At 41.2% G+C, this 24863-nt stretch overlaps 2 protein-coding genes across 3 annotated transcripts; one reads left to right on the plus strand and one right to left on the minus strand.

The window, feature by feature from the left end:
- Window positions 1–4624: 4624 nt before the first annotated feature.
- On the plus strand, window positions 4625–14440 carry ndufs7 (NADH:ubiquinone oxidoreductase core subunit S7). 2 transcript variants are annotated; one of them, XM_080722516.1, is made up of 8 exons: window positions 4625–4671; window positions 6510–6546; window positions 6666–6740; window positions 10128–10248; window positions 10897–11076; window positions 11388–11434; window positions 12481–12569; window positions 13206–14440. In XM_080722516.1, the coding sequence occupies exons 1-8, from the start codon at window positions 4656–4658 to the stop codon at window positions 13301–13303; spliced, it is 663 nt and encodes a 220-aa protein (XP_080578642.1). In that variant the 5' UTR covers window positions 4625–4655; the 3' UTR covers window positions 13304–14440. The 2 variants fall into 2 exon arrangements, with proteins under 2 accessions (XP_080578642.1, XP_080578641.1); XM_080722515.1 differs by having other exon boundaries at window positions 4630–4671; window positions 6507–6546.
- A 1375-nt stretch (window positions 14441–15815) lies between these two features.
- Window positions 15816–23279, minus strand: gamt (guanidinoacetate N-methyltransferase). The gene is made up of 6 exons (XM_080733364.1): window positions 22989–23279; window positions 19984–20129; window positions 19332–19395; window positions 18457–18524; window positions 17097–17207; window positions 15816–16064 (listed from the first exon to the last, which is right to left on the minus strand). The coding sequence occupies exons 1-6, from the start codon at window positions 23164–23166 to the stop codon at window positions 15924–15926; spliced, it is 708 nt and encodes a 235-aa protein (XP_080589490.1). The 5' UTR covers window positions 23167–23279; the 3' UTR covers window positions 15816–15923.
- Window positions 23280–24863: the final 1584 nt, after the last annotated feature.

A 24863-nucleotide genomic window follows, 5' to 3' on the forward strand; every position in this document is an offset into this window, starting at 1 on the left:
AGATTTGCCATTTCAGATCATGACAAGTGACAAGCCAGTGGGCTAATTACTGTACATGAGTTATATTTCGTCATCGTCGGGTGGAAACCTTGTATGTCCAAAACCGTTTGTTTTGTATTTATCATTTTAAAAATGATTTAAACTAGTGAAAACAGCCGATCTACAAGCACACAACGCCTCGCACCGCGAGGCGTTGTGTGCTTGTAGATCTGCTTTTTTCACTACTTTTGTGCAACAGCCTTATATGATGAAGCAGGGCTTTGCTTTGCGAAAATATTTATACATTTGAAACTTGGAGATAAGAGGTTTCTGCCCGACAGTGACGATTTACTTTGTTGGCCCAGCCCCCCTAATGGCCGGCCTGGACCGGCCGGGAATGAACCGGCCGTTCGGGAGTTGTCCCGCTTTTCCCAATGGCCAGCACGTCCCTGAAGGGGAGATAGATAGAGCGCCTGCCTTTCAGCTCTTTTCAATGGAGGGGACAGATCTTTCCAGAAATAGCACCATTCCTGTGGTCTGAAAGCTCAGCGTAAGCTACACAGGCTGCCGCTACGCTCCAGAAAAGCCTGTGACGGCTTAAGTTGTATTTTTGCTCTTCGTATACAGGACTTTTTTATTTTATTTCTTTTTTATATGTTGGATTTGTGCTTATTATCTGAAATGCAACTCCCTCTAGTTTGCGGGGGGAAGCCTTTGAACAGCGCTCTCGTCTCAAGACGTTTTTGTCCTTTCAAGCTATTCCAGTGCCTATATTTAAAGTTTTGAACTCTCACGTACTTAAAAGCTCTGCTAAGTATATATGTGGATAGTCTGGATACACTTTGGTTTGATCAACAAAAAAAAAGGAAAAAAATATTGCTTCCAGGAAAGTTTTATTTTGAGATTTGACTGTTCAAAAGTTTGTAAATGATGAAGGAATAAAAAATGTAATACAAAATAAAACATTTTTCAGTCCTTTCTCTGTTCCCGGTAGGCCTACAGTTGTTTTTATTTTTGGTTTGGTCTCAAATAAGTGCTTTTAGAAGCCCTCAGAATGGTTCTGCAGTGGCAGAGCAGTTAGTCTTCTTGAGACTTGGACAAGAGTCAGACTTAAGTCATGAAAACCAGGACAACAAAGGGCTTATGTCTCCCCCTCTGTTTGTTTCTTTTTTTTTTTACAATCAAACTACGTGCATGACTGCGTGTGTGTGTGTGTGTGTGTGTGTGTGTGTGTGTGTGTGTGTGTGTGTGTGTGTGTGTGTGTGTGTGTGTGTGTGTGTGTGTGTGTGCGTGCATACATGTGCGCATGTGAGAAGCTCACAGACCGTTCCTTGGGGTCTGCCTGGCTGGTGGTGGTGGGAGCGGGGCTGTACTATGCTCTGTGTTCCATCCAGAGCCTGAACCCTGAACCTCACCCACAATTACTTGTAATTCTTTACTTGACCAAAAGTAGCATTACCACAATATAAACTAGTGAGACGCCGCAGGGCAACAAGCGACCTCGCCGTTTAGGGCGAGGTCGCAAAGGGCGAGGTCGCACCACAGTGATGTGGACATCTGGGATGTGGACATCAAGGAACTCCATATATGGGCATAAAAGGGATTCTGTTAGTGTGACATCACAGTGAAGCCAGAGCGTGATGTCAGAGTGGCAAACCTATTCTGATATAATGGTTCCCCTGACATCACAGTGACGTGTATGATGTAAGAGCGGCAAACCCATATAAAAATGTGTACACGGACGGACGCGAACAAGCTTATGGTAAACTGTGACCTTCGGTCGCAATAATATACTCTGTAAAATGCTTGTATTCAAAATATTGTACTTAAAATAATTGTCGTGTAGTAAGAAGCACAATATTTTCCTCTGAGATGGAGTGGATTAGAAGTAAGTCAAAATGGAAATACCCAATAAAAGTACCTCAAAATTGTACTTTTGAGTAAAATTACTTTCCACTACTGGAAATGAGTGCAACAGTTGAATAAGCTTAGTTTCTTGGACTGCATTCGTCACACATTCTTGACTGTGATCACCGCTGCTTCTGTGTTGCCAACGACACAGATTCATAGATATTGTCAAAACACTCATCATCATAAAAAAAAGCAACTTTGTCAGGTATTGTAGCCTTATTAATTGACTGTATTTACTTAGCCAGGACAGTCAGTGTTATTCAATGGTTTCCAGAGAGCCCCGGGGGCACATATGGAAAAGATTTAAAAGACAGTTAAAAAGTGAATGCACTTGGCTACAAATAGCATCACAGAGTGAGATAAACCCCCAACCCCCACCTCCGTCTCTGTCTCCCCCTACACACGCACACACACACACACACACACACACACACACACACACACACACACACACACACACACACACACACACACACACACACACACACACACGTGTACGCACACACACACACATGCATGCACATCTGTCAGAGAGACAAAAAAACATTTTGACTCCATCCAAACTTTAAGCTATCCAGAACTTATAATAAGATCAAATTACTGGAAGGGAAGGGAAGGGAAGGGGCCACTGTGGCTTCTGGTGACATTGCTCTCTTACAGGGATCTCTTGGTGACATGGGTGACACATCGTCTCTGAGGTTGCGATGGTTTCCATTCGCGGGCCGCTGCAACCTCCTGCCGGCATCCAGTGGTCCACGCGCACACACACACGCGCGCGCGCGCACGCACGCACGCATGCACGCACCGCACACACACACCCCTGATTAACATTTCAGTCACTCAGACCTTCAGGCAACAATAACAAAACAACCAATCAAATAATCAAAAGATTATTCTAAATTTAAAGTTAGAGAAAATTAGTAGAAGACAAAAACCCATAGTCCAGAAGTTGGAAGTGTCCTCCTGTCAGTTTGGTTTTAGTTCATTTGGGAAACCTCATAAAAAGGCACAGCGCATTTGAAATGATTAAGGATGGAAGGTTAAATTACACAGTCCTGCTAAATGTAGGTCAACAAAGTTGAGTGTCTGGGTCGGGTGGAGCTGCACATCTAAAATAACCTCCCTATAATGAACCCATAGATTGTTAACAAGAAAAAAGGAAAAATACACTACAATTAAGTTTAAGTTCGCTGTTTTGATTGATTGAAGATTGAAGACCTATTAGAAGTTTGCATAGGAAAAGGTACAGTTTGAGGTACAGGACAAGTACAGTTTGAAAGGATTTCCCGTCTCATCTAGAACAGTGGTTCTCAACCTGTGGGTCGGGAACCCCATGGGGGTCCCCAAATTATTATTATTTTTGGGGCCATGTCTTGGCCGTCTGGCCAGTGATGTATATCGGACCAGGCAGTTACCCATATATGGAGACCCCTGGTAGGCCTATATGGAGATCCATGTACTGTAGGCTACAGTATATGGAGATAATATGCTATGAGACCCCAAACATGCTTACTCAGTTATTCGTTAGGCCTATGTGAAAATCCTATGACGTCTATATCACATCTGACATCATACATACAATTCCTTTTATGCCCATATGGAGATCCCTGTCAGCCACACCACTGTGATGTCACCTGTTTATGCTCATAAATGGAGATCCATGCTCTGAGTAGACCTATCTGACATCACTGTGATGTCACCTGTGATGTCACAGTGATGTGTCAGGGGAACCACACAGTGTCAGGCGTTACCCGGACGGACGGACGAATATGGTCAAGACGCGACGGTTCTGACAGTAAACTGTGACCTACGGTCGCAATAAGTGTCTAAAGGGTGTCTGCACATTTCTAAATTGACAATTTAAGGACTTTAAAGACTTTATTAGTACCTACTACCTAACCTCTGGTCAAACATTGGTAAAAAATCACACTCGTGTGAACTGAGCGGTGGTGTGTGTGTGTGTGTGTGTGTGTGTGTGTGTGTGTGTGTGTGTGTGTGTGTGTGTGTGTGTGTGTGTGTGTGCAACAGCGCCCCTCCCTTAACATGTGTGGTCAGAAAAGGTTACTGCAGGCTACGGACACGGAGACAGACAGACATACATACCCACACACACGGCCACGTATAGGAGCGTTGTGACCACCGCTCAAAAATTGTCCTGCAGTAGGCAGGAATTGTGAAAATAGCGGATGCTCACATGTCACACTTCGCAAGTCTAGGGTTAGGGTTAGGGACTGTAATGCCAAGTGCTTGCAGGGTGGGGGGGTCACCAGTTCAAATATGATTATTTTGGGGGTCGTGGCCTGAAAAGGCTGAGAACCACTGATCTAGGACAACGGTTCGCAAACATTTCAGGCTGTGACTCCCCAAAATAAGCATATTTGAACTGGGGACCCCCCAACCTCATAAGCACTTGAAATTATAGGAGGCGTAGTTTGACTGAGTCTGAGAAAAATAATAATATAATATAGCGGATCTACAGGCTCTACTCAGTCTACTACACTCTACTGTGAGCTTGTGGATCAGCTATTTTCAAAATCTTTGCCTCTTTCTATATTTGACAATTTGGCTAAATGTTTAACCAGATTTAATTGTATAGTTAATAGTTTGTTGATTTACTGATTACTTCTGATGCAGTAGGCCTAAGAAAGACTAGTAATGGTCTTTTTCATTTGAGTTATCCCCCCACACAACCTACAATAAGGTACTGCAGCGCGAGCGCCCCCAGGAGGCCATCGGAAACAGTCCTTGAATAATAGGTTTCAAAGATGGCGGCGTTGGTTGGTAAGTGATGTTTTGACAAAAATGCTCAGTTATTTTCTCTAGTTTCACGGGGTTTTGTGAAGTCAATTCAGTTCAGTATGTTCATTAAACGCGCATAAACCTATAAACGCTTGCATGTGTGACGTGTCTCAGTGCTCTCGTGTGCAATGTTTTGCTCTGCGCACACTGACCTTGCTCTGTCTGTGTGTTAGCATGTAGCTAACAGACAGTTCGCTGCTAGCCAGGTACTATAACATAATAGAGATAACAAATACACCACAGACAGTCCATTAGAATATGATACAATGTTGATACATTATAAGTGTATTACTTTTCAACATAATATAATTATAGCATACATATGTATTTTTTATCATTTAAGAGTTTGTCAAGTTCGATTTCTATAATGCAGTCATTGCTGGTCTAGCCTCGGGATCCAGGCATTCAAGAAAGAAAATTGCTGGGCTAACCAAAATACCGTCAGACTGTTGAGATGTGTGTTATTCATAATCATAAATAATGCTGCAGCCAAGGTGCTTACTGAGACAAGAAAAACTGAACACAGCTCAACACAGCTCCTTTCGGAACCCGAAAGGAGCTACATTGTTTACAAGGCTCTTACAACTTAAAGTTGTGAATACATCTCTCTGACCTGCTCAGTGCTCACCATCTGTAAACCAATCAAAACTCAGAGCATCACTGGTCTCTCCTATAGCATCTCTTTCTGCTGGAAACAAATACAATCATTTGTAAGCTGGAACAAGCTCTCTGATGACCAAAACATATTTCAGTGTAATGTCCCCCTAATATTGTTCAGCATTAGTTTACACTGCACTTTGTGTTTATGTTTGTTCATATTCTTTTTGGCCCTCTACTTTTGTCACCTCTACTTAGTCTTGGCTGCGACTTGCGAGCTGTTCTTACTATGTTGCCAAAATCCCTGCTAGATTGGGTGTGCTACTTTTTGTCAGTCTATTGTGCTATTTTATGACACGATTTACAGTAAGCAAGGAAAACACTAATAGTAGAAATGGTAATCTAGTAGGCCTAGGATCATAAATCAAGGCCTAGTAATCCAAGAACCTATCATCAGTCTAAAGCACCATTCCCATTGAGCACGATATCGATAACTATATCTTTCATCATTGTATTTTCTTTAATAGTTAATGATCAACACTGCCATCCACTTGGCTTAGAACTGTATTTTGTATAGTTATAGTCCTAGTGCTTGGTGTGAATGGCCTTTAATTAAGCAGTATGATATCAAAACAATATATTATATAATTAACACTTATGTTGCAATGATTTTTTCTCTTCAATGTCTCGCGTTGCCATGGTTACCATAGACTTCCATGTAATTGTGCAAGTGTGTAAAAAGTGCACGCCCATGCCTAGATGATGCACCACGTGTGTAGATGCTGTTCACAGCTTTCAAACAAAAAAATCCGCTTGGAAATCCGTTCAGGCATTCATGATTTATCAGCCATTATGTTTTCTTCAGATGTAAACAAACATGGCTGCCATGTTTGAAAGAATGGGTTGGTATGGGGGTTAAACATGCAATTTCGCGATCGCGATCATGCCTAATACATTTCTGGAGGTCCCAAAAATTTTTTTGAAAAAAGATTTTTTTAATTTTTTTTTTTTTTTTTTTTTTCAAAAACGGCCCAAACTCGGGAAACTCGGGGTTGGCACAGCACTAGTACCAATACAAACTCGGGAAACTCGGGGTTGGCACCATATGTGTTAATAGATTATAGACTAAGCAATCGGAAGAAGCACTCGTATTGAAAGGTTTTCTTATTGATCTTAATGATTGTAACTTTAGTACTTACACGTTTCATCCTCCTCCTTAGCAGTACCTCGCCTGGCCTCGTTTGGCTGCTTCTCATCGAGGTAAGAAGAACCTACTGCTGTAATCAACCAAACAATAATATGCATGTTGACACTTGCAAGAGTTCTGACTCATCTTTTATGTTACTCATTGTGTTCTACTCTGTTTATCCACCATACAGGCCCATTTCTTCACTATATGCTATCCAACAGAGGAGTCTGCATCTAAATGCTAAAAGCGAGAATGCCTCCACAAGGTGAGATTTAGTGGTGAGGTTGATTTGTGGGATGAAATTCCAGAGGTCGGACTTAATTAACGATTATTATGTTGGCTTAATTTTCAGCAAAAAATAGATGCCTGAAAGTACTGTAGGCTAATCTTTAAACAGCAACTTCACTAAAACATGTTTAAACCTGAAACCTATCATTCTGTTGTGTGGAGGACATACGGCAACCCTTCCCAAATCCCATTATTTGTGGAAAAAATAGAACATCTACAAGCTCACAACACCTTGATCTCCTATTTTGGCAAATGTATTTGTGTAGAGTGAAATAAGAGCATAGCAAAACACTCTTTACAGGTCTGTTTCAACAAGTATAGAGGGTTTAACTGGTGCTGAATTTGCAGCTCAACAAAACGATAGCTATTATCGTCCCATCCCTATTCCCAACATTCTGTGTCAAGAGCTCTAGGTGATGCTAGATGTTTTATGACAGTTTTGCCAGTGCCGTTAAGAGTACGCCTTTGAGACACCGAATGGATGTTTAACCAGAGATGGGAAGTAACGAAGTACAAATACTTCGTTACTGTAACGAAGTACATTTTTCAGTACTTTGTACTTTACTGAGTATTTATTTTTCTGGGTACTTTTTACTTTTATCCGTTACATTTTCACACAAGTATCTGTACTTTTACTCCGTTACATTTTCAAAACAGGCTCGCTACTTTGGTTTTAAATGAATGTTGTGCCGCTGCACGGCAGATGAAACGAAACAATAAAATACTCAAGTAGAAATACCAGTAGCATTGTCGTAAGCGGATCCATGCTGGAGTTCAGGGAACTCCAGCATGTTATGCTATGTTCAGTCGTAAGACGGTGGTGCGCATCGAAAATAGCAGATCTATAAGCTCACAGCGCTGCTAACCGCGACGCATTGTGAATTTGTAAGTCTGCTGCAGGTCTGCTGACACCATTTCCGCATACAACGTCTCACAGCCAATCAATGACTCCTATTTCACGCATCCCTCTCTGTGATTGGATGGGATACTGTCCGGCTGTTGTTGTTGTTATTCAACGTGAAGAAAGTTGGGTGAAAACAGTGGCTATTTATTACGTTTCTGTTGGGAAATAAAAGCCAATAATCTGATTTAGGAACGCTGTATCTGCCTTTGATTACAATGGCAGCACTGATAAGTTTAACACCAACAAATAGGTTCAGTGGCGATTATGGAATATTTACAACATCTGAAAGGAAAACTGCACACAACACAAGGCAGAAGGAGATATGCATGATGAAGGCTTACACACGCTATTTCTACAAAACGGTAAGCAAAAGGCAGTCCTTATAAAGTGGCTTGTTTAAGCCATTGGTTCTCAAAGTGGGGTCCGGGGACCTACAGGCGTCCTTGAGGGAGTTCCAACCCAGGGGGTCCCCAGCTAAATGATAGTTAAGAAACCAAATGGACCCTTATGGATCTGTAGAGTGTACACAATTGAAATGCACCCCCTTGCAGCTAAATGCTAGTTTGGAAACAAATGTACAATGGGTCTGTAACTCTCACAGTGTACACTCCCAGAGTTAAATTAACATTGATTTTACCCAATAAATGGGGGTCCGTAGCCTAATGCATGTCAAACTGGGGGTCCTTGGAATTAAAATGGTTGAGCAGTGATGCTTGGTGGTCCATGGGCTAAGTAATAAGTGTCATTTTGGGTGTCCTTGACATGAAAAAGGGGTGTAACTTGGTGGGCGCTGGTGCTTCTCACTTGTTTAGCCTCGGATCAAGACAGTCTTGTATCGAGGCTGGTTATGGATTGTTATGAGTAAAACGTGATTTTATTTATTTTTTGATGGGAGAACGGAAGCTGGTCGTTCTCAGCAATACATCTATTTCTTATATATGCCTACAGTACAGTATATGTACATTATACATTTGGCCATTGCTTAAAAAGTACCAGTCATTTGGATATAAAGCTATTAGTTTTTCTTTATTTTGTTAGTAGGAATACTTTTGCCTTCTGTGTACTGTGCCTGTCTATGAATAGGATGGGGAAGGTGTACGCTATACTGTATTTTAACATGGTGGTACTTGGAGAGACAAATATTTTCTGAGTGGTACTGGTAAAAAAAATAAGGTTGAGAAACTGATCTAACCTATTATATTTTCTGAACATGCAGTAGTTTGTGTGAATTACAGTATGTGTACAAGTGGACTATTGTGTTATACAGTATGTGATTCTTTAAAATTAGATATTTTATGATAAAACTGTTAACAGTCATCATAAATTGACTAACTGAAAGTAAATAGTAGTTACTTTTAAAATTGCAGTAATCGAATTGCGTTACTGACTACAATTTTTTGGGATCGTGGGATATGTATAGGCCTATATATTTTTTATATAAGTGGTACTCAGTCTAAAAAGGTAGAAAACCTTTGCTGTATTTAGATTTCACATCATAGTTTGGAAACCAATCCTGGGCCAGTTTTTGGTGGGGATCTTTTAAGTTTATTATCCTTCAAATTCTATTGGCTTTGCACAGAAACATACGGTAAAAATACTTTTACTTTTACTTTAAAAGTACTTTTCAAAGCCTGTACTTTTTACTTTTTACTTGAGTAATTATCTGAATGGAGTACTTTTACTTTTACCAAAGTCGTTTTTTTCACAAGTACTTTTACTTCTACTTAAGTACGGAATGCGAGTACTTTTCCCATCTCTGTGTTTAACCCATTTAGAATGGGTACACATATTGTGTATCATTATTCTATGCTTTAACTAATGAAAAATAGCAGATATACAAGCTCACAGCGCGGCACTGAGTGCCGCGCTGCGAGCTTGTAGATATGCTATTTTTAAAAAATCGTGAAAATTTGAATTTTGACCCGATTCTATATCTATTCTTTTGAATCCTTCTAAGGTTTTTTGAAAAACCTATGATTCTATGTCAGCAATCTGGCCAGCCATCGTCAAACTTCACTTAACTGGAGCTCAGTTAGTCTGTTCTTGAGAGACTACTATGTCAGTGGTTCTCAAACCTTTTCATGTGAAGGACCCCCAAAATGATATGTATTTGGCCACGGAGCCGCATCTCAAAAGTCAAAATATTTAGTTCCAGGGACCACCCAGAAGCAAAATTTGAGTTACAAGCGTTCGCTTTGAAAATACATATATTCAAAGATTTGCACACATTTTCACGGCTTCTTCAAAAATAGCAGATCTACAAGCTCGCAGCGCGGCACTCGGTGCCGCGCTGTGAGCTTGTATATCTGCTATTTTTCACTGGTTAAAGCATTCAATAATTCTAGGCCTAAATGGGTTAAGTCAGATCGTCACTTGCCCTCACACTACTATGATAGGATTAATTTAAAACGCTGGTGAAGTTGCCTTTTCAATCATCCCTCTGCTCTGTGTGTTTTCCAGTGTTGTTCCAGTCAGAGAGAAGAGCACAGCAGTGGCTGCAGCCAAACCAGCAGCAGTAAAAACCAGTAAAGGAGAGTATGTCATCACCAAGCTGGATGACTTGGTCAACTGGGCTCGCCGGGTCAGTACCTGTCATTGTATGCAGGATAATGGTAACATGTCATGTGCTGGTTGATATCTTTACAATGTGGCTCTGCAGGAGTCTAGCCGCCTTTGGGTTGGTCTTTGTATGTGTCTGTCTGTGCTTCGTTTGCTTGGAGTTAATCTTGGAAAGCGCTGGACATATCAGCAGCAAATGTCTTGTGTACACTGCCAGTAGGCCAAACAAAGAAGTATATCCAAGCATTTTGTCCCCACAAAAAATAATAAAATGTGTATGTATGTAACTTGGTAGTTATATAATTGTAGGCACCGTGCCCAGTCTTGCCCTTCACTCAATTCTCTGCCTGGGGTTGTTACACAGTTTGGGAGCCGGGACGGAGAAGAGTTTAGGACACTAGGGGTATTGACCAGGATGTTGTAGGAATGGGAGAGAGAATCATCCAGTGTTTGCTGATCTAATTATGCAGAAATGGTTGCAGTTGTTAGTTTGCTTGTTGAAATATTGCTAGTACATTTACATATCAGTGTCTTATCGAACAAGATGAACAGGATAGTCTTTATTGTCAAGAACACGTAATTGACACAACACTTGAACTTGTTTGTCTATTTTACCAGAATGTCACTCATTTATGTTTTTCTAATTGTATTGCTGTGTGTTGGTCCCCAGAGCTCCTTGTGGCCCATGACATTTGGCCTGGCGTGTTGTGCCGTGGAGATGATGCACATGGCGGCTCCTCGATACGACATGGATCGCTTCGGGGTGGTGTTCCGCGCCAGCCCCCGACAGTCTGACGTCATGATAGTGGCTGGAACCCTGACCAATAAGATGGCTCCCGCTCTCCGCAAGGTAGGAATGACAACACAAACATCCTTCTGTCAGGTGGAAAATTAGATGCTTGTTTCCCTGTGTTTGAAATTCCAAGTGCTTCACAAGCAGATCTACAAGTTGAGTTAGTAGATCTATTATTTTTAAATTGTAATGAAATGAAGATTTTTGAAAATGCTCCAATTAGAACAGTGTTAATGATGGTTAACTGAGGACGACCTAGATAGATACTACTCAAGTGCAGACAAAAAAAACAAAAAAACAAACGTTTTTGTTCAGTGGTTTCCAGTTTCTGGATGTTATCAATACCCTCTTCACCGTTTTCCCTCCAGGTGTACGACCAGATGCCAGAACCCAGATACGTTATTTCCATGGGAAGGTAAGGAAACAAACAATACTGTTATTCAACTTGTTGTAACATGTCTTATTTATTTAACCAGTAAAAAATACATTGAGACGCTTCCCAAGACGTTACACAGATTCATTAGACATTGCAGGACAAAACTCCATAAAATAGAATAAAAACAAACATTACTCCAATGAGTCCATGAAGTTTAAACGTTTTTACTGTTGTATAGCCATTTGACTCCACTTCACTTTGCTTTTCTCTTGAAATCATTTAGATCAACCATTTAAACACCCTGTCCTTGTCTAAACCGATCTCCCCTTGATCAAATGAGCAACGTTTGTGCCAGTAAAGTACATCATGTGTTAAAGTAAATATTTTAAGTAAAAGTGCCAAATTGAACATAACATAACATAGATGCATTCAAGTTTATCACTATTGTAAGACCTTTGCGTACCAAAGAAATTCTGCAGGTAGAATGTACAATGTAATTTTGTAATACAAATGATGTCATTGCACAAAACAGATTAGGCCTCAGTAAAAGACTGCTGAGCTTGTTTATCCATCAGATGGTCATGAGTCATGACTATTGAATAACACTATTCACACATTTGTCAACTGTGTTGTAAGAGGGAGCATCCTAAAACCAAATAAGACGTGTTGACTTTACAAGGAGTTTATGTCAAGAACACCGACAGTTATTACATAATCGCCTAATCGCAATTCCTTTTTCCATAATAGTCATAATCGAATCCATGTTGAAAAATGTTAACATATTTTTAAAAATCCTGGAAATCTACAAACTCAAAACTCGTCACGATAAGACACGTTATGAGCTTGTAGATCAGCCATTCATGCTTTTGTTAATAGTAGTTTAATTATTCAATGATGTAAGTTATTTGTCATATCTGCCCTGTGCACATTTTGTTTACAAAGCCTAAAAGCCAAACAAACAGTAATTTCTTTCAGAAATGCAATTAAATCTTTAAAAGCAATTATTTGTATGACAATCGTCAACTTAAATGTAGTAATCGTGACATCCCTACAGATGTATAGTAAGTAATGTGTTGTTGGTCTAGCTGTGCCAATGGAGGCGGATATTACCACTATTCCTACGCTGTGGTCCGAGGCTGCGATCGCATCGTTCCAGTGGACATCTATGTTCCAGGTAGGCCTTCTGTCATAATGCTCAGAACCTCTGCACCATACTGTACATCTCAGCTTTATAGGTCACTGTGCCTGACGCAGTGCTGGCAGGGCACTGCATCAGGCACCCGGATCTAGTGGCAAGCAAACTGACACTATGGGAGCCAAATCAGCCAACCCAGGTTAAAGCCAGTAAAGGCAAGAAGCGCACCACCTATGTAGATGCACTGCGGCATGACTGCTTAGCTAACAACACTGTAGAGCTCAAGACCCTGATGCTAGATAGGAGAGTGTGGAGGGCAGCGATTCAGGAGTCCTGAGTTGGTGTTAGCTAGAATGCACTCTGCATTGTATGGTCACTGTGTGGTTTTTCAGTGCCATCACTAAATCAAGTTTCATGGAGTGCATGTCCAAAGGACATTCAGATCATTAAAGGGATGGTTCACCCAAAAAATTGCAAAAGATAAAATAAGTACAAATTCTATTGATTACTCAGCCCATGGAGACTTGAATTCATGGGGAGAAAGTCATTTTGGGGGTGAACGATTCTTTTAACTCTCCATGTGTTTTGTACATTGGGTCCCGGAGAGACATCAAATGTACGTATATTTTGAGTCTTGAAATATTTTGGTTTCTCCCCCTCTCTCTCTCCCACCAGGCTGCCCCCCTACAGCAGAGGCCCTCCTCTACGGCACACTACAGCTACAGAAGAAGATCAAACGTGAAAAGAAGATGCACATCTGGTATCGCAAGTGAAGAACAAGCCTGTGTGTGATTGTATGTAAATGTTGTATTTATGGCGGCAATGATGATGAATATATGTCACTCAGCTGATTGCATGGCGCTATCGTCGGGAGTAGCGCTGGCTCCTCCTCCATGTAGAGAAACCAGTTTATTAAAATAAAGTCATTTAATTCATTTAAAGTAATTGTTCTCGTTTACTGTTACTGCATTGATTTGTTGAATTCATGATTGATTTTATTGATTGATCTTTAATTGATTTTAAACCTGTTTTTACACGTGCACGGCACGCACAATGGGAGCTGCCCGGTACAACAATGTTCTTGGTTGTATGTTGTTGGTCGCTGCCTTGTTCAAAGGGCACAATAACAGCTGTTTCCCAATCTTGATATTCTTATCTGGTTCAGAGATTTAAACCGTCAACCCTTCAGTCACAAGCCCACTTCTCTAAGCTCCTGGCTTCTACCATCACAGTAGAGTCAAGCGACACAAATTTCACAGAATGATCGCCCAATAAGATTATACTATTTTCTCTGTTGTAATATATTTACTTGAAGAAGGTAAAAACATCCACACACTGGTTTAAAGCTCCCAAAATGTTTTTTTTCCCCCTTTAATGGCGCAACGTTTCGACCTTATGTCTTCAATAGGCAAATATATACAGGTACAAGACGTGCACACTATCTCCTCTGTGAATATATTTCCTTGACATTGTGCTATTGATTGTACATAGAAGGGAAATGCAGAATAAAACCAGAGTACATTCTAATAAAGGTTCAGTTTCTGTGGTGCAGCCTAGTCCACACTGTTTGTTCTATGACAAATATGAGCCACTAGGTGGCACTTGTAAACAGCTTTATTATTTTTCCTTGGTGTCTTCACTGATTGGCCAAAGCCCAGTGCCAACTCTGACCTTCAGCCCCTCCCCCTCTCCACAGGGTGTTCTTGTGCAGACATGAGGGGACTGGACAGCTATCATAGAATTTACTGGAATAATATCCGTATCCGGGGGTCGCAAGCGCAAATGTCCCAGTACACTGTATTCCAACATTTTCAAGATAGCGAAAAAGAGCTATTCATTTTGAAATGGGACCAATGTCTATCATTGGATGTAAAAATCCTTTTTCACAATTATGTTTGCTGTTATATATTTGGAATTGACCGTATAAATACATGAGCGCATTAAACTTTTTCTATGATCCACGCATGTTTGCATGAAAAGGATAGATTAGTGTTTCTTGCCAGACAGTGTACAATACATCTGAGTCGAATATCACATGTACACTGCCAGTGGGGGTGGAGTCAGTGTGTGTGTGACCTACTGTAGATGTCCTCAGTAAACTTAGCATTGCATCATCCGTCCCCTGAATGATTAATGTGTCCATATCAGGTGGTCACTTATTCCCATGTGTTACAACCATATACACTAGCATATATTTAACCATTCAACCCAGCATCCATGTGTATATATAATTATTTTTAATAAAATGAAAAGGCAAAAATAACAGATCAACAAGCTGACAATGCGCCGTGAGCTTGTAGATCTGTTATTTTTGCAATTTGTGAAATAATACTTAAGTGGTTAAAACATAAAAAGAAGTATATACACAGTGGGAGTATGTGATGCAATACCCATTGTTTTTCTAACATCGCCTTTTCTGGCTTGAAGATTAAAGAGAGAAATGATTTTCTTGAGGAACAGTGTCCTGTATGTAGGCGTTGCACAAGATAATGCTGCACAAGGATGCGGTGACATTCAAAGTCCAATGTTGATGTAAGAGGTGTTAATGTTACAACATGACTGATGTCAAATAAACCTGATTGAGTTGGGACATAGATCTATTGAAATGTGATGAACCATGGGGACAGCATACAAGTCTGTCTAGGGCAGGCACTTTAGACTAATTATAAATCCCATTAAGACCTGAGGCCTTCCAAAAATAATAAAGTTCTTAAAAAATAATGTTGCTGTGTTAGCGGTGCTCAAACCTTCTCATGTCAAGGACCCCCCCCAAATGATATGTATTTATTTTATATTTTATTCCGGGGACCTCCAGAGGTTTTAAAATATTCTCTAAAACAACATAATATATTCAAAGATTTGCACAGATCTACAAGCTCGTAGCACGGCACTTTGTACTCTTATGTATATCTCTATATATTTTTGAATAGCCAATTTTTAGCTAAGATCTAAAATGACAGATGCTTTCTCGGTCTTAATGGGTGTATACTTCATTGATCAAGGTCCCCCAGGGGTCTATAATTGGTCCCTCCTTTTAACATGTTGTGAGATTTATAGATCTTCTATTTTTGCAGAATGTTTGCCTATTATGACATGCTCAGAATAACGAGGAAGCTTGTGGTTCATCATGGTTGATGTTAAGTACAGTACCAGGGAACTGAGCTGGAAGATGGATGGATCAATGAATAGACTGGGCCATGAGGACAGCACATTAACAAATGAACAGTGAAGAGTCCTCTTAAAACAATACAAATCATGTTAAATAACTGCGGAATGAGAATGTACTGTAGATAAGATGGATTTATTAAAATAGTAAATAAATGTTGACACAGATACAGTAGAGTTTGTTATGTTGACATTTTACAATAATAAAAAAAGGGTTACAATTAAACTTTAGTCTTTGTAGATGGTGGGTGTGATCATCTTCTTGAAGGAGTAGTATTTGCATTCGCCGGGGGGGACAATGTCCATGGTGGTGGTGCTAATCTTCTCCTTCTTGAAACCGGCTTGGACCAGGTGAGGCATCTGGGTCTCCTGGAAACAATCATTAATGCATCATCCACTTATCATTAACCTCCACTCTATCTGCACAGGTTAGTAGGGACAACACATAGGCTGTGACTATATTGAGATCAATGTTAAAGGAGCACCCTTTTTTTGTATATCAATGCAGGGCTGTAGACACTCGAGAAGCCTGCTTAGTGCTTACCAATGACATCATTGGTAGGCAGGTTTAATCATTTCCAACAAAATGTCAGTTTTCAGGGTTTTTTATAAATTTAATTTAAGGGTAAAGAATGATTTCATTTTAAAATCACAGTAGAACTGGCAGCCAAACACATTTATACTTATTTTCATTATTTCAGAATTTCATCAAGACACTGATGTCTAAAAACGATATTGACAGAAAAGAAGCAAAGGAGAAAAACTGAAATCAGCTGGCACACTGGGGCAGTGTGGACGTAGCCTGGCTTAGCCTATATTCTATATTCACACTGAAGTTAACTGCGTGGGTATATATCTTTCTCTCTTGTGTTAACATGGGTGGATAGAGTTTAGCTGTGCTAGGCTAGTGTGGACGGGGCATCACAGCCACTGTGGCCTCTTTAAGGTATATCATTATTTTGAAGGGCATGAGGCCAGAACAAGGGACAACGGTGGTCATGCCCTCCATAGAATTCCTGCCTGGTGAGGGCCAATGAGTTTATATATCATTGCTGTCGGGAAGACACCTCTTATCTCCATATTTTTACTTTAGTGCTTTGTGCTTTCTGTAAATTAATGCCCTACTTGATCATACTACAGTGTCACAAAAGCATAAAAAGTAGCAGAACTTCAATCTCAAAATGCGGCGCGAAGCAACACATTTTGATCTTTTTGATCTTTTTGATCTTATGCTATTTTTGAATATGAATCCATGAAAACTAACAGTTGTGGTTTCCACTCGACAGAGACGATATGGAGATACCGTATGGTTGAGAATGGCTGACGTGCTCCTTGGTGACTGGATTCAGTTTAAAATGAAACCATGACTGAGGTGTTAATCAGTGATCTGTTGTAACGCACCTCAAACATCTTTTCGATATTGTCGTATTTGGTCTTGAGCAGCTCTCCCCAGGAGGTCAGGTTACAGTATGTGAGGACACCGCCGGCCTTCAGCATCCTGTGGGCGTGGCCCTGCAAACACCAGACAGATAGTTAGATGATGTTATTTTAAGCTTTATTTACTCTGGTAAAAACTGACAGAGCGTGGATGTTCTATTTCACACACGCTCCACCCTCCTATGGGGCTCCATCGCTTTTCAACCACAGAGCTAAGACTCCATAGAGCCCTGGAGAAACTACAGGACTAGTTACATGCACACTTGCATACACAACCTTATGATTTTAGTTCAAACCATGAGTTGTTTGTCTTGTAAACTAACAACTTGCATCCATCATAAACTCTGGCTTATCGTTGAACAATAGTTAACATTTCCTACTGTCTTGTGGGATTGAATGTGATGCAAGGAAGGTATCCATTCCATCCATTCTAACGCACAGGCAGGGGAAGTTAACTGAGCGTGGATGCAAGGCTTTTACCAGCCGTTGAATGGTAACTACTGGCCACTGAGCAACTATAGGATTAAAGCACCTGCTCAAGGTCACCTACATCCCCTCCTTCATTTCAACTCATTTTCCCCCTGGGGATTCAAACAGGCAACCTTTTGGTCAAAAGCCAAGTTCTAAACCTTTAGACAACCTCAATCACACACACGCACGCACGCACGCACACACACACACACACACACACACACACACACACACACACACACACACACACACACACACACACACACACACACACACACACACACACACACACACACACACACCCCATATCAAGCAACTGAAATCCAATCTTTCTGCATTTTGGGTTTTGACCTAAATCCTCTAGAATACGTAGTGGGCACCAGGAGGAGATCCTGTTGTGTTAATTCAACATGCTGCGTTACTGTCAGAACTGTCTGTCTGAGAACCACATTGCTAGATATTTATTGCTCTTGGTGATTCATTCAAGCCCTACTTTGCTGAGACAAATAGGGAAACTACGTGCTCACAACGTATCACAGTGTGTTTTAAAAATCTTTGATTAATGTAAAGTGATTGTAATGAATACACAACTATGTTACAGAAAAGAACAATAAAGCACGCACATCCACTCACTAAAAACCAGGTGCAGGGCTGAATCCATAAAGAAAAGTATTCATAAAGAAAAGTAAGGTCTGCAGACTTTTACTTTATTTTCGTCTCGAAACGTAACATCCATGGTGTTTGTAAAGGAACCAAAAATAAATGTAAAACTTTTTTGGAGCATGATCCAGTGTGCAGACCTCACTTTTCTCTCTACATAACACGGTTAACCAGCAGGTTGTGTGTATTTTACCTTGATGAAGTCAAACTGGTGAGTGTGCCAGGTGTCTTCAGACAGAGGGTACGTGTCATACAGGATACCTGGAGGATTGGGACCAGAACATTAACACACAGACACCAGACCACGGACAAAGCAAACTGCATGGATTAAAGTTCTCAGTCGCCACGACTGGTTTCAGTCATTTGGATTCCATTGAAGGCAGCATGTCTTGGAAGCATGTTGAACAGCGAAGAAAAGCCTATTCTAGAAGCTCCCAAATGAGAGCTGCATTGAGAGCTTGTTTATAGGCTGTTTTCTTTTTTTAGGTTAGAGAATTTGAATTAGTCAAACTAGCTATCTTTTCAGAAACATCTTCCATGAAATCTTAATAGTCTTGGATATTTATATCCTCAATCTGTGATTTCTTCAGCTGGTTAGCAGTATGTAGAAAAGCAGGAACAACGTTACTAAAACAGCGAAACATTACATAGTGTGTTTATTGTTTAAGAAACAAAGCCACTGTGGGTGTTTGGGGCTCCTTTCACAGTGACTGTGAAAGGAGGTATGGCACTAATGTGCCATACTAATGTATGGCACATTAGTACTTGGCCATACAAACATTTTCAGTCGCGAGGTTTTATTTAGCTGTAACTCATTATAGATGTACAATATGTGAAATTTGTAATATCATCCAGTGTTGAAAAGTAACAGTTGTGGTTTCCACTCGACAGAGACGATATAGAGATACCGTATGGTTGAGAATGGGCGACGTGCTCCTTGGTGACTCGATTCAGTTTAAAATGAAACCATGACTGAGGTGTTAATCAGTGATCTACTAAAGCTACAGCATTTATTTCATGCCTGAGAGGTCATGTAAAGTTATATGTTCAAAAGCCTTTCGGTCGTACCGTCAAAGTGGTTGTCAGGCAGGGTGGTCACCACATCTTCCCAAAGGCCCTTCAGGGGAACAACCTATAGAACAGGAATCACATTTACAAATGGAACCAAATAGATCATTACAGGTCCATTTGGTTCCATTTTGTGCACACTCAAGAGTTATGAAGGCCGGGTCTTTGAAATTAAAAGTTTGAGAACCACTGCTGTAGACCTAGGGGGTCCTCAGAGTTACTACAAGGGGTCCTCCAAATCTTTGTGTGATAGAAACATTTTTCTCCTTTTTTACATTAACCACTTTAATCCTTGTGTCCAAATTCGGAGAATCTTTGCCAAAAATAGCAGATCTACAAGCTCACAATGCCTGCGAGGTGTTGGTAGCTTGTAGGTCGGCTATTTTCGGCAAAGACCTTTGGTGTAGAGGGGAAAAAAGAGCAAACTAAGGACAGAGGGAAATATCAAGTTATGTATTGACTGTTCAAGTGGTTAAAAACATACTATATCTGAAAACACAAATTGACGATGATTGTGCTGTCAAACAATGAAACTATATGGAATCTATGAAACCGTTGTGGGGGTCCCTGCTTCATCTCTCTCTCAACTAAGGGGTCCTTGGCCTGAAAACTTTGAAGACCCCTGATGTAGACTGTTGAGCTGGTTGTTCACCTTGTGTGGCTGAACTTTGGCCCATTCCTGCAGCCTGGCGAACACGCCGTCGTTGCACTCAATGATCCAGTGCTCCTCGATGGGGAACGACTCCACTTTGGTGGCAGCGATGGCCATGCCGAACCCGATCTCCAGAACACGACCACCTAATGTCATAAAACAGCCATTAAGTTGTCGTTCGTTGACACCCCCCTTCCAACACGTAGTCAACATTGAAGCTACTTTGCTTGTTGTTTGAGGCCTTTTCCCAGCTGGTGTGCCCAGGTTATAACAATGCTATACTACAAGTCTAAAGCCCTGCTAGCAGCCCAAAGTGGCTGGGCTGCTCCTGCTCCTTATATCGGGAGCGTGTCGATATTGCGACATAGCATCTGTTCGACAGTTCATCCTTTCGACACAGGTGAACGTTAACCTGGTGAAAAGCTAACCTGCCGACGCGGGTGAGTACGTGGGTAACCTGCCGACGTGGTGAATGTTAACCTATGCCTAAACCTAACCCAAACTCTAACCCTAACCTCATTAACTGTGATGCGGATGAGTAGCTAACCTGCCGACTCCCTTAGTCGAAATGATGGGACGTAGAAATAGCGAGATTTCCCCCCTTATATCCACCTGGACACAGACAATGCCATCCTTAGAGCCCCATGCTCTGGGGCCCAAATCAAAATGACATGGACATTTTGGTCTGAGGGTCGCTCTAGAGAGGATACATGCACTCAAATGGTTAGGGTTCAAGTTCAGGGGCATAGTTCTGACGATTTAAAACGACTCCAATACGTAAGTAAAACTTCCTATGATTGGCCGCTAGTTGCGCTGTTTTCCCCCCCGGCCGATCGCAAAAAGAATTGTTCTCCATTGGATCCCATTCATTTTCCCCTTTCGTTTTCTAACCTTAATTAACATTTTCATGAATACTGTATGGTTCCTATCGCTAGTTAAAAATTGCCTTTCAATCACCATCATATTTGTTTTGTCGAAATGTGGTCCAATTTATTTTAAAATAAATGATAAAGTTGCGTGGGGGAGGCGTGGTCAACTAAACTGATACCAGCCGGCTGTGTTCTTCTTCGTGTGCTGTATTTCGGGAGGCTCCGACCACATTCTCCCATGTATCCCTGCGGTTGCACGTGACCGTTGGCAGCCAATAGCATCTCTGATGCCTTTACAATTCTATGATGGCGACACCCATTCCAAGGGGTAGAAAGGGCCATTTGCGCTGCATAGAAACCAATGGCTTCGCATCGTCCATATTTTTCTACAGTCTATGTTCAAGTTATATGGACTGGGGAGCATTAATGCGCTCAGTTTCCTGGAATTGTCAATCAAAGAATAGTTTCTGAGGTATGTTCTGGAAATTGTGGCCTATGCAGGTATGTGCTAGAGCAGGGCTTCTCAAACTTTTTTCTAGCACAACCCCATATTATGAGGGATTTTCTTTGGTGAACCCATCAAAGCCCTGTGTGTTTGTGTTTGTGTGTGTGTGTTAGAGGGAGAAGAGTGTCCGTTCTCTTCACGCTGGTCGCAACAACCTCACTTTTTTTAAGTGTTTCTTAATTATTTTTTTGGTTGCCAATGCACAACCTCAACGGCACCTTCCCGTGACCCCACTTTGGTCGGGACCCATAGTTCGAGAACGCTGTGCTAGAGGAAAGGCCATGGTGTCACCAAAATCCCATGGCCTCACACGTCTCACTCATCCTCATGGCAAATTCCATGGCAATCCAGCCAGTAGGTTTTGAGATATTTTGTTTTGGACCACAGTGTTGGACAGACACCGGCACCAGGCTCTGGGCCTTGCAGAGGGGGCTTGCTTTAAGTGCTCGGAATGCAGGGAAAGCACACAGTTGGTTGTAGCATGTGATAGAAATACCAGGGGTGTCCGAGTAGGTTTACACATATGGCTACTAGTGTAAGCATATAAATAGATGAGGGGGAAGGCCTTTTGCCTCCCTGACCCCTCCAAACCTTCAGTATAACTGTGTCACCTGACGTTACTTTGAAATCCCACATTGTTTCATAATCAGTGGAAAGTACTGCTCTTGAGTACAATTTTGAGGTATTTGTACTTGAGTTTTTCCAATTTCCAGTACTTTTACTTCTAGGCTACTCTACTTGGATCCAAATATTGTACTTTACTCCACTACATTTATTTGAAAACATTTAGTAACTAGTAGTTACTATGTAGATTTTAAATGTTGTTACAAAACATACATTAACCACTTCAGCCCCATATCGGCTATTCCGATCTACAAGCTCACAACATGTGTATTGTGAGATTGTAGATCTGCTATTTTCAAATAATGTTATACATTTTTAAACATGAAATGCTTCATGAGTACTTTTACTTTTGGTACTTTATGTACATTTTGATGCCAATCCTTTTATACTTTTACTCAAGTAAGTAATAACTGAATATAAGACTTTTACTTGTAACAGAGTGTTTCTGCATTTATTGATACTTGTACTTGAGTAACAGATGTGAGTAGGCTACTTTTTCCACCACTGATGGCAAGCAGATATACTGCTTCTTCACGTTTACGCACGACTACGCAAGACGCACGGATGAGCGCACACTGCCACTACACAGTCTTCCAGTGTTGTGAAACGTGCTGCTGAAGTGTCTGGTGTTCGAGGCTATAAGAGGCTTCTTGGAAGAGACCGACACACATCATCTTATGTACAGTCAGTGACACCTGCTGCCTTCTGTTCCATGTGCAGCACGCTGCTTCACGCGTGGGCCATTGAACAGTTGCACTTGATAATATAGCCTATCCTACACACTATACAGTAGGCTACTCGATCTCGGATCGCCTTTATAATAGCGCACAGTTGACTTGTGCAAATAGGCTTTAGTTGCATGTTTGTACGATTATATGATTATAAAGGCTAACTTTATAAATAACACACTGCCATGATTCTTTTGCACGAAATCCCTCTCTGAACATCGAGGCCTATAAAGCAGGGCAGTTCATTTCGGGTTGGTTTTTACAAACGAGTAGACCTACCTTTGGACGCCGCTACGGTGGCCAGTGAGTGCATGTAGGGAGTCTCCCAGCGCTCCATGACGGGCTTGCCCAGGATCTCCAGGTGCGTGTCCGCCTCGTTGTACCCGGCGCCCGCGTCATGCCAGCCGGGCTTGCAGTCTTCTCCCTTGGCGAAAATGGGCACCGCTGTGGTGGTCATGTTTGCAGCTCGTTGGTTGTTGTTTTGTGTTGTGTGGAGTCGTTTCCCACTAGGAGTCAGTATCAAGACTGCTGTCTGTCGCCAAGGGTTCTGGGCAGAGGGGAAGGAATGCGAGGCGGCTGGGGTTTATATAGGGGGTCCAAAGTGCTGACTCTGCAGGGAGGTCAATGAGAAGGTTGACCACTGAAGACAGCGTAATCCAGGCTACAACCAATGAGTTACGCATGCATGTTACAGTCATTGATGCCATTATGCAACATTTCAAAATTGTAGCCTACTATAGGCCCTATATAGATATATAGAACCAATGGTTCTCAATATGGGGCCCAGGGACACCCAGGGGCCATTGGGTTCCAGCCAGGAGGTCCCCACTCCCCAGCAAAAGTTATAAATACCACGGACAAATACATATTAATTTGGGGGTCATTGATATTTGAGAACCATTGAGTTCAAACATTTTCATAGGCTAAAACAAATGCTGTACAAATTGCTGTATAATGCATTTTATCAGTTATTATGAGAGTGCATTATGAAGCATTAACATTATTTTAATGTCTTAGAACCACACGATTTAACAAGGGGTGCATAGGATGTCTCGTTGTAAAATGGTTTATATTGTATGATAGCATTATGAGTAGGCTACTTATGAGTGTATAATTCTGTTAGTGTATCAATTAATTTATACTTGACCTTATAACTTATAAGGTCAGGGAATAAATGCATTGTGATTCATAAAGCAAAGCATTTTGTAATGACTTATAAGTAATAAGTAATTATAAAATGCTATAAAGTGCTTATAACTAGAATCTTGCAGTGTTTTAAGCAGATTATATTGTATTATAAGTATACATCACAGTGTTTTTGAGATTCAGTAAGATTGAGAACAGGAGCGCTTGTTTTTGGGCACAAGGTGGAGCAGGCGGTGCCTCCTTCGGCGAACTAGGAATAATTTGACTGAGGTTAGGGTTAGGATTAATCTTACTGGCTTTACAAAAATACAGTAACATATATAACACATTATCAATCAATCAATCAATCAATCAATCAATCAATCAACCTGTATTTATATAGCACATTTACACAACCGAAATTGACCAAAGTGCTTCACAGTAAATAAAATATAAAAAACATAATAGATAAAATATAAGAACATAGTAAGAAAGACACAAGATACATCAAATATGAATAGGAATACATAGGCATAACCATTTAACAACCAGCAAGGTTAAAAAACAAACAATGCGTAGCCATTATTGACATGGGTCAACCATGGTTCATCGCCATGCCGGCATGTGGTGGACAAAGTTCTATTCTGAAACAGTAATGGTAGACTAGTGTGTGGTCCTCAAAGTGGGTTGAGGGTATAGCCTAGGTTCCAGCCCGACTCATCCCCACCCCCTATGAACAACGCCAGGCTAGGTTGAGGGACCTTCAGGGTTGCTTGAAGGTGATGCAAATGGACCATTACAGGTCTGTAAATCTCAGAGTAAGGGGATCCTTGAGAATAAAAACAAAGTTTGAGAACCACTGTACTGGTGGACTCCTAATGTGCCAGTGTCGTAGTTAATCACAACCCACATAAGAGAACCTGGAGACTGGCATTCAGTAATTGGCAGGGACGTGCTGGCCATTGGGAAAAGCGGGACAAGCTCCCGAACGGCCGGTTCATTCCCGGCCGGTCCAGGCCGGCCATAAGG

Source organism: Nannobrachium achirus (assembly GCF_963921795.1).
Source record: "Nannobrachium achirus genome assembly, chromosome: 1".
NCBI lineage: Eukaryota > Metazoa > Chordata > Actinopteri > Myctophiformes > Myctophidae > Nannobrachium > Nannobrachium achirus.

Bases quoted from the DNA above. Each gene is read 5' to 3' on its own strand.
- ndufs7 (XM_080722515.1), top strand. The intron at 6,741-10,127 runs GTGAGATTTAGT...TGTGTTTTCCAG, and splicing joins AGCGAGAATGCCTCCACAAG to TGTTGTTCCAGTCAGAGAGA. The intron at 11,077-11,387 runs GTAGGAATGACA...TTTTCCCTCCAG, and splicing joins TGGCTCCCGCTCTCCGCAAG to GTGTACGACCAGATGCCAGA.
- gamt (XM_080733364.1), bottom strand. From the start codon at position 23,166: ATGACCACCACAGCGGTGCCCATTTTCGCCAAGGGAGAAGACTGCAAG. The intron at 19,396-19,983 runs GTGAACAACCAG...CCTGTTCTATAG, and splicing joins CCAAAGTTCAGCCACACAAG to GTTGTTCCCCTGAAGGGCCT. The intron at 16,065-17,096 runs GTGCGTTACAAC...GATTGTTTCCAG, and splicing joins ATATCGAAAAGATGTTTGAG to GAGACCCAGATGCCTCACCT.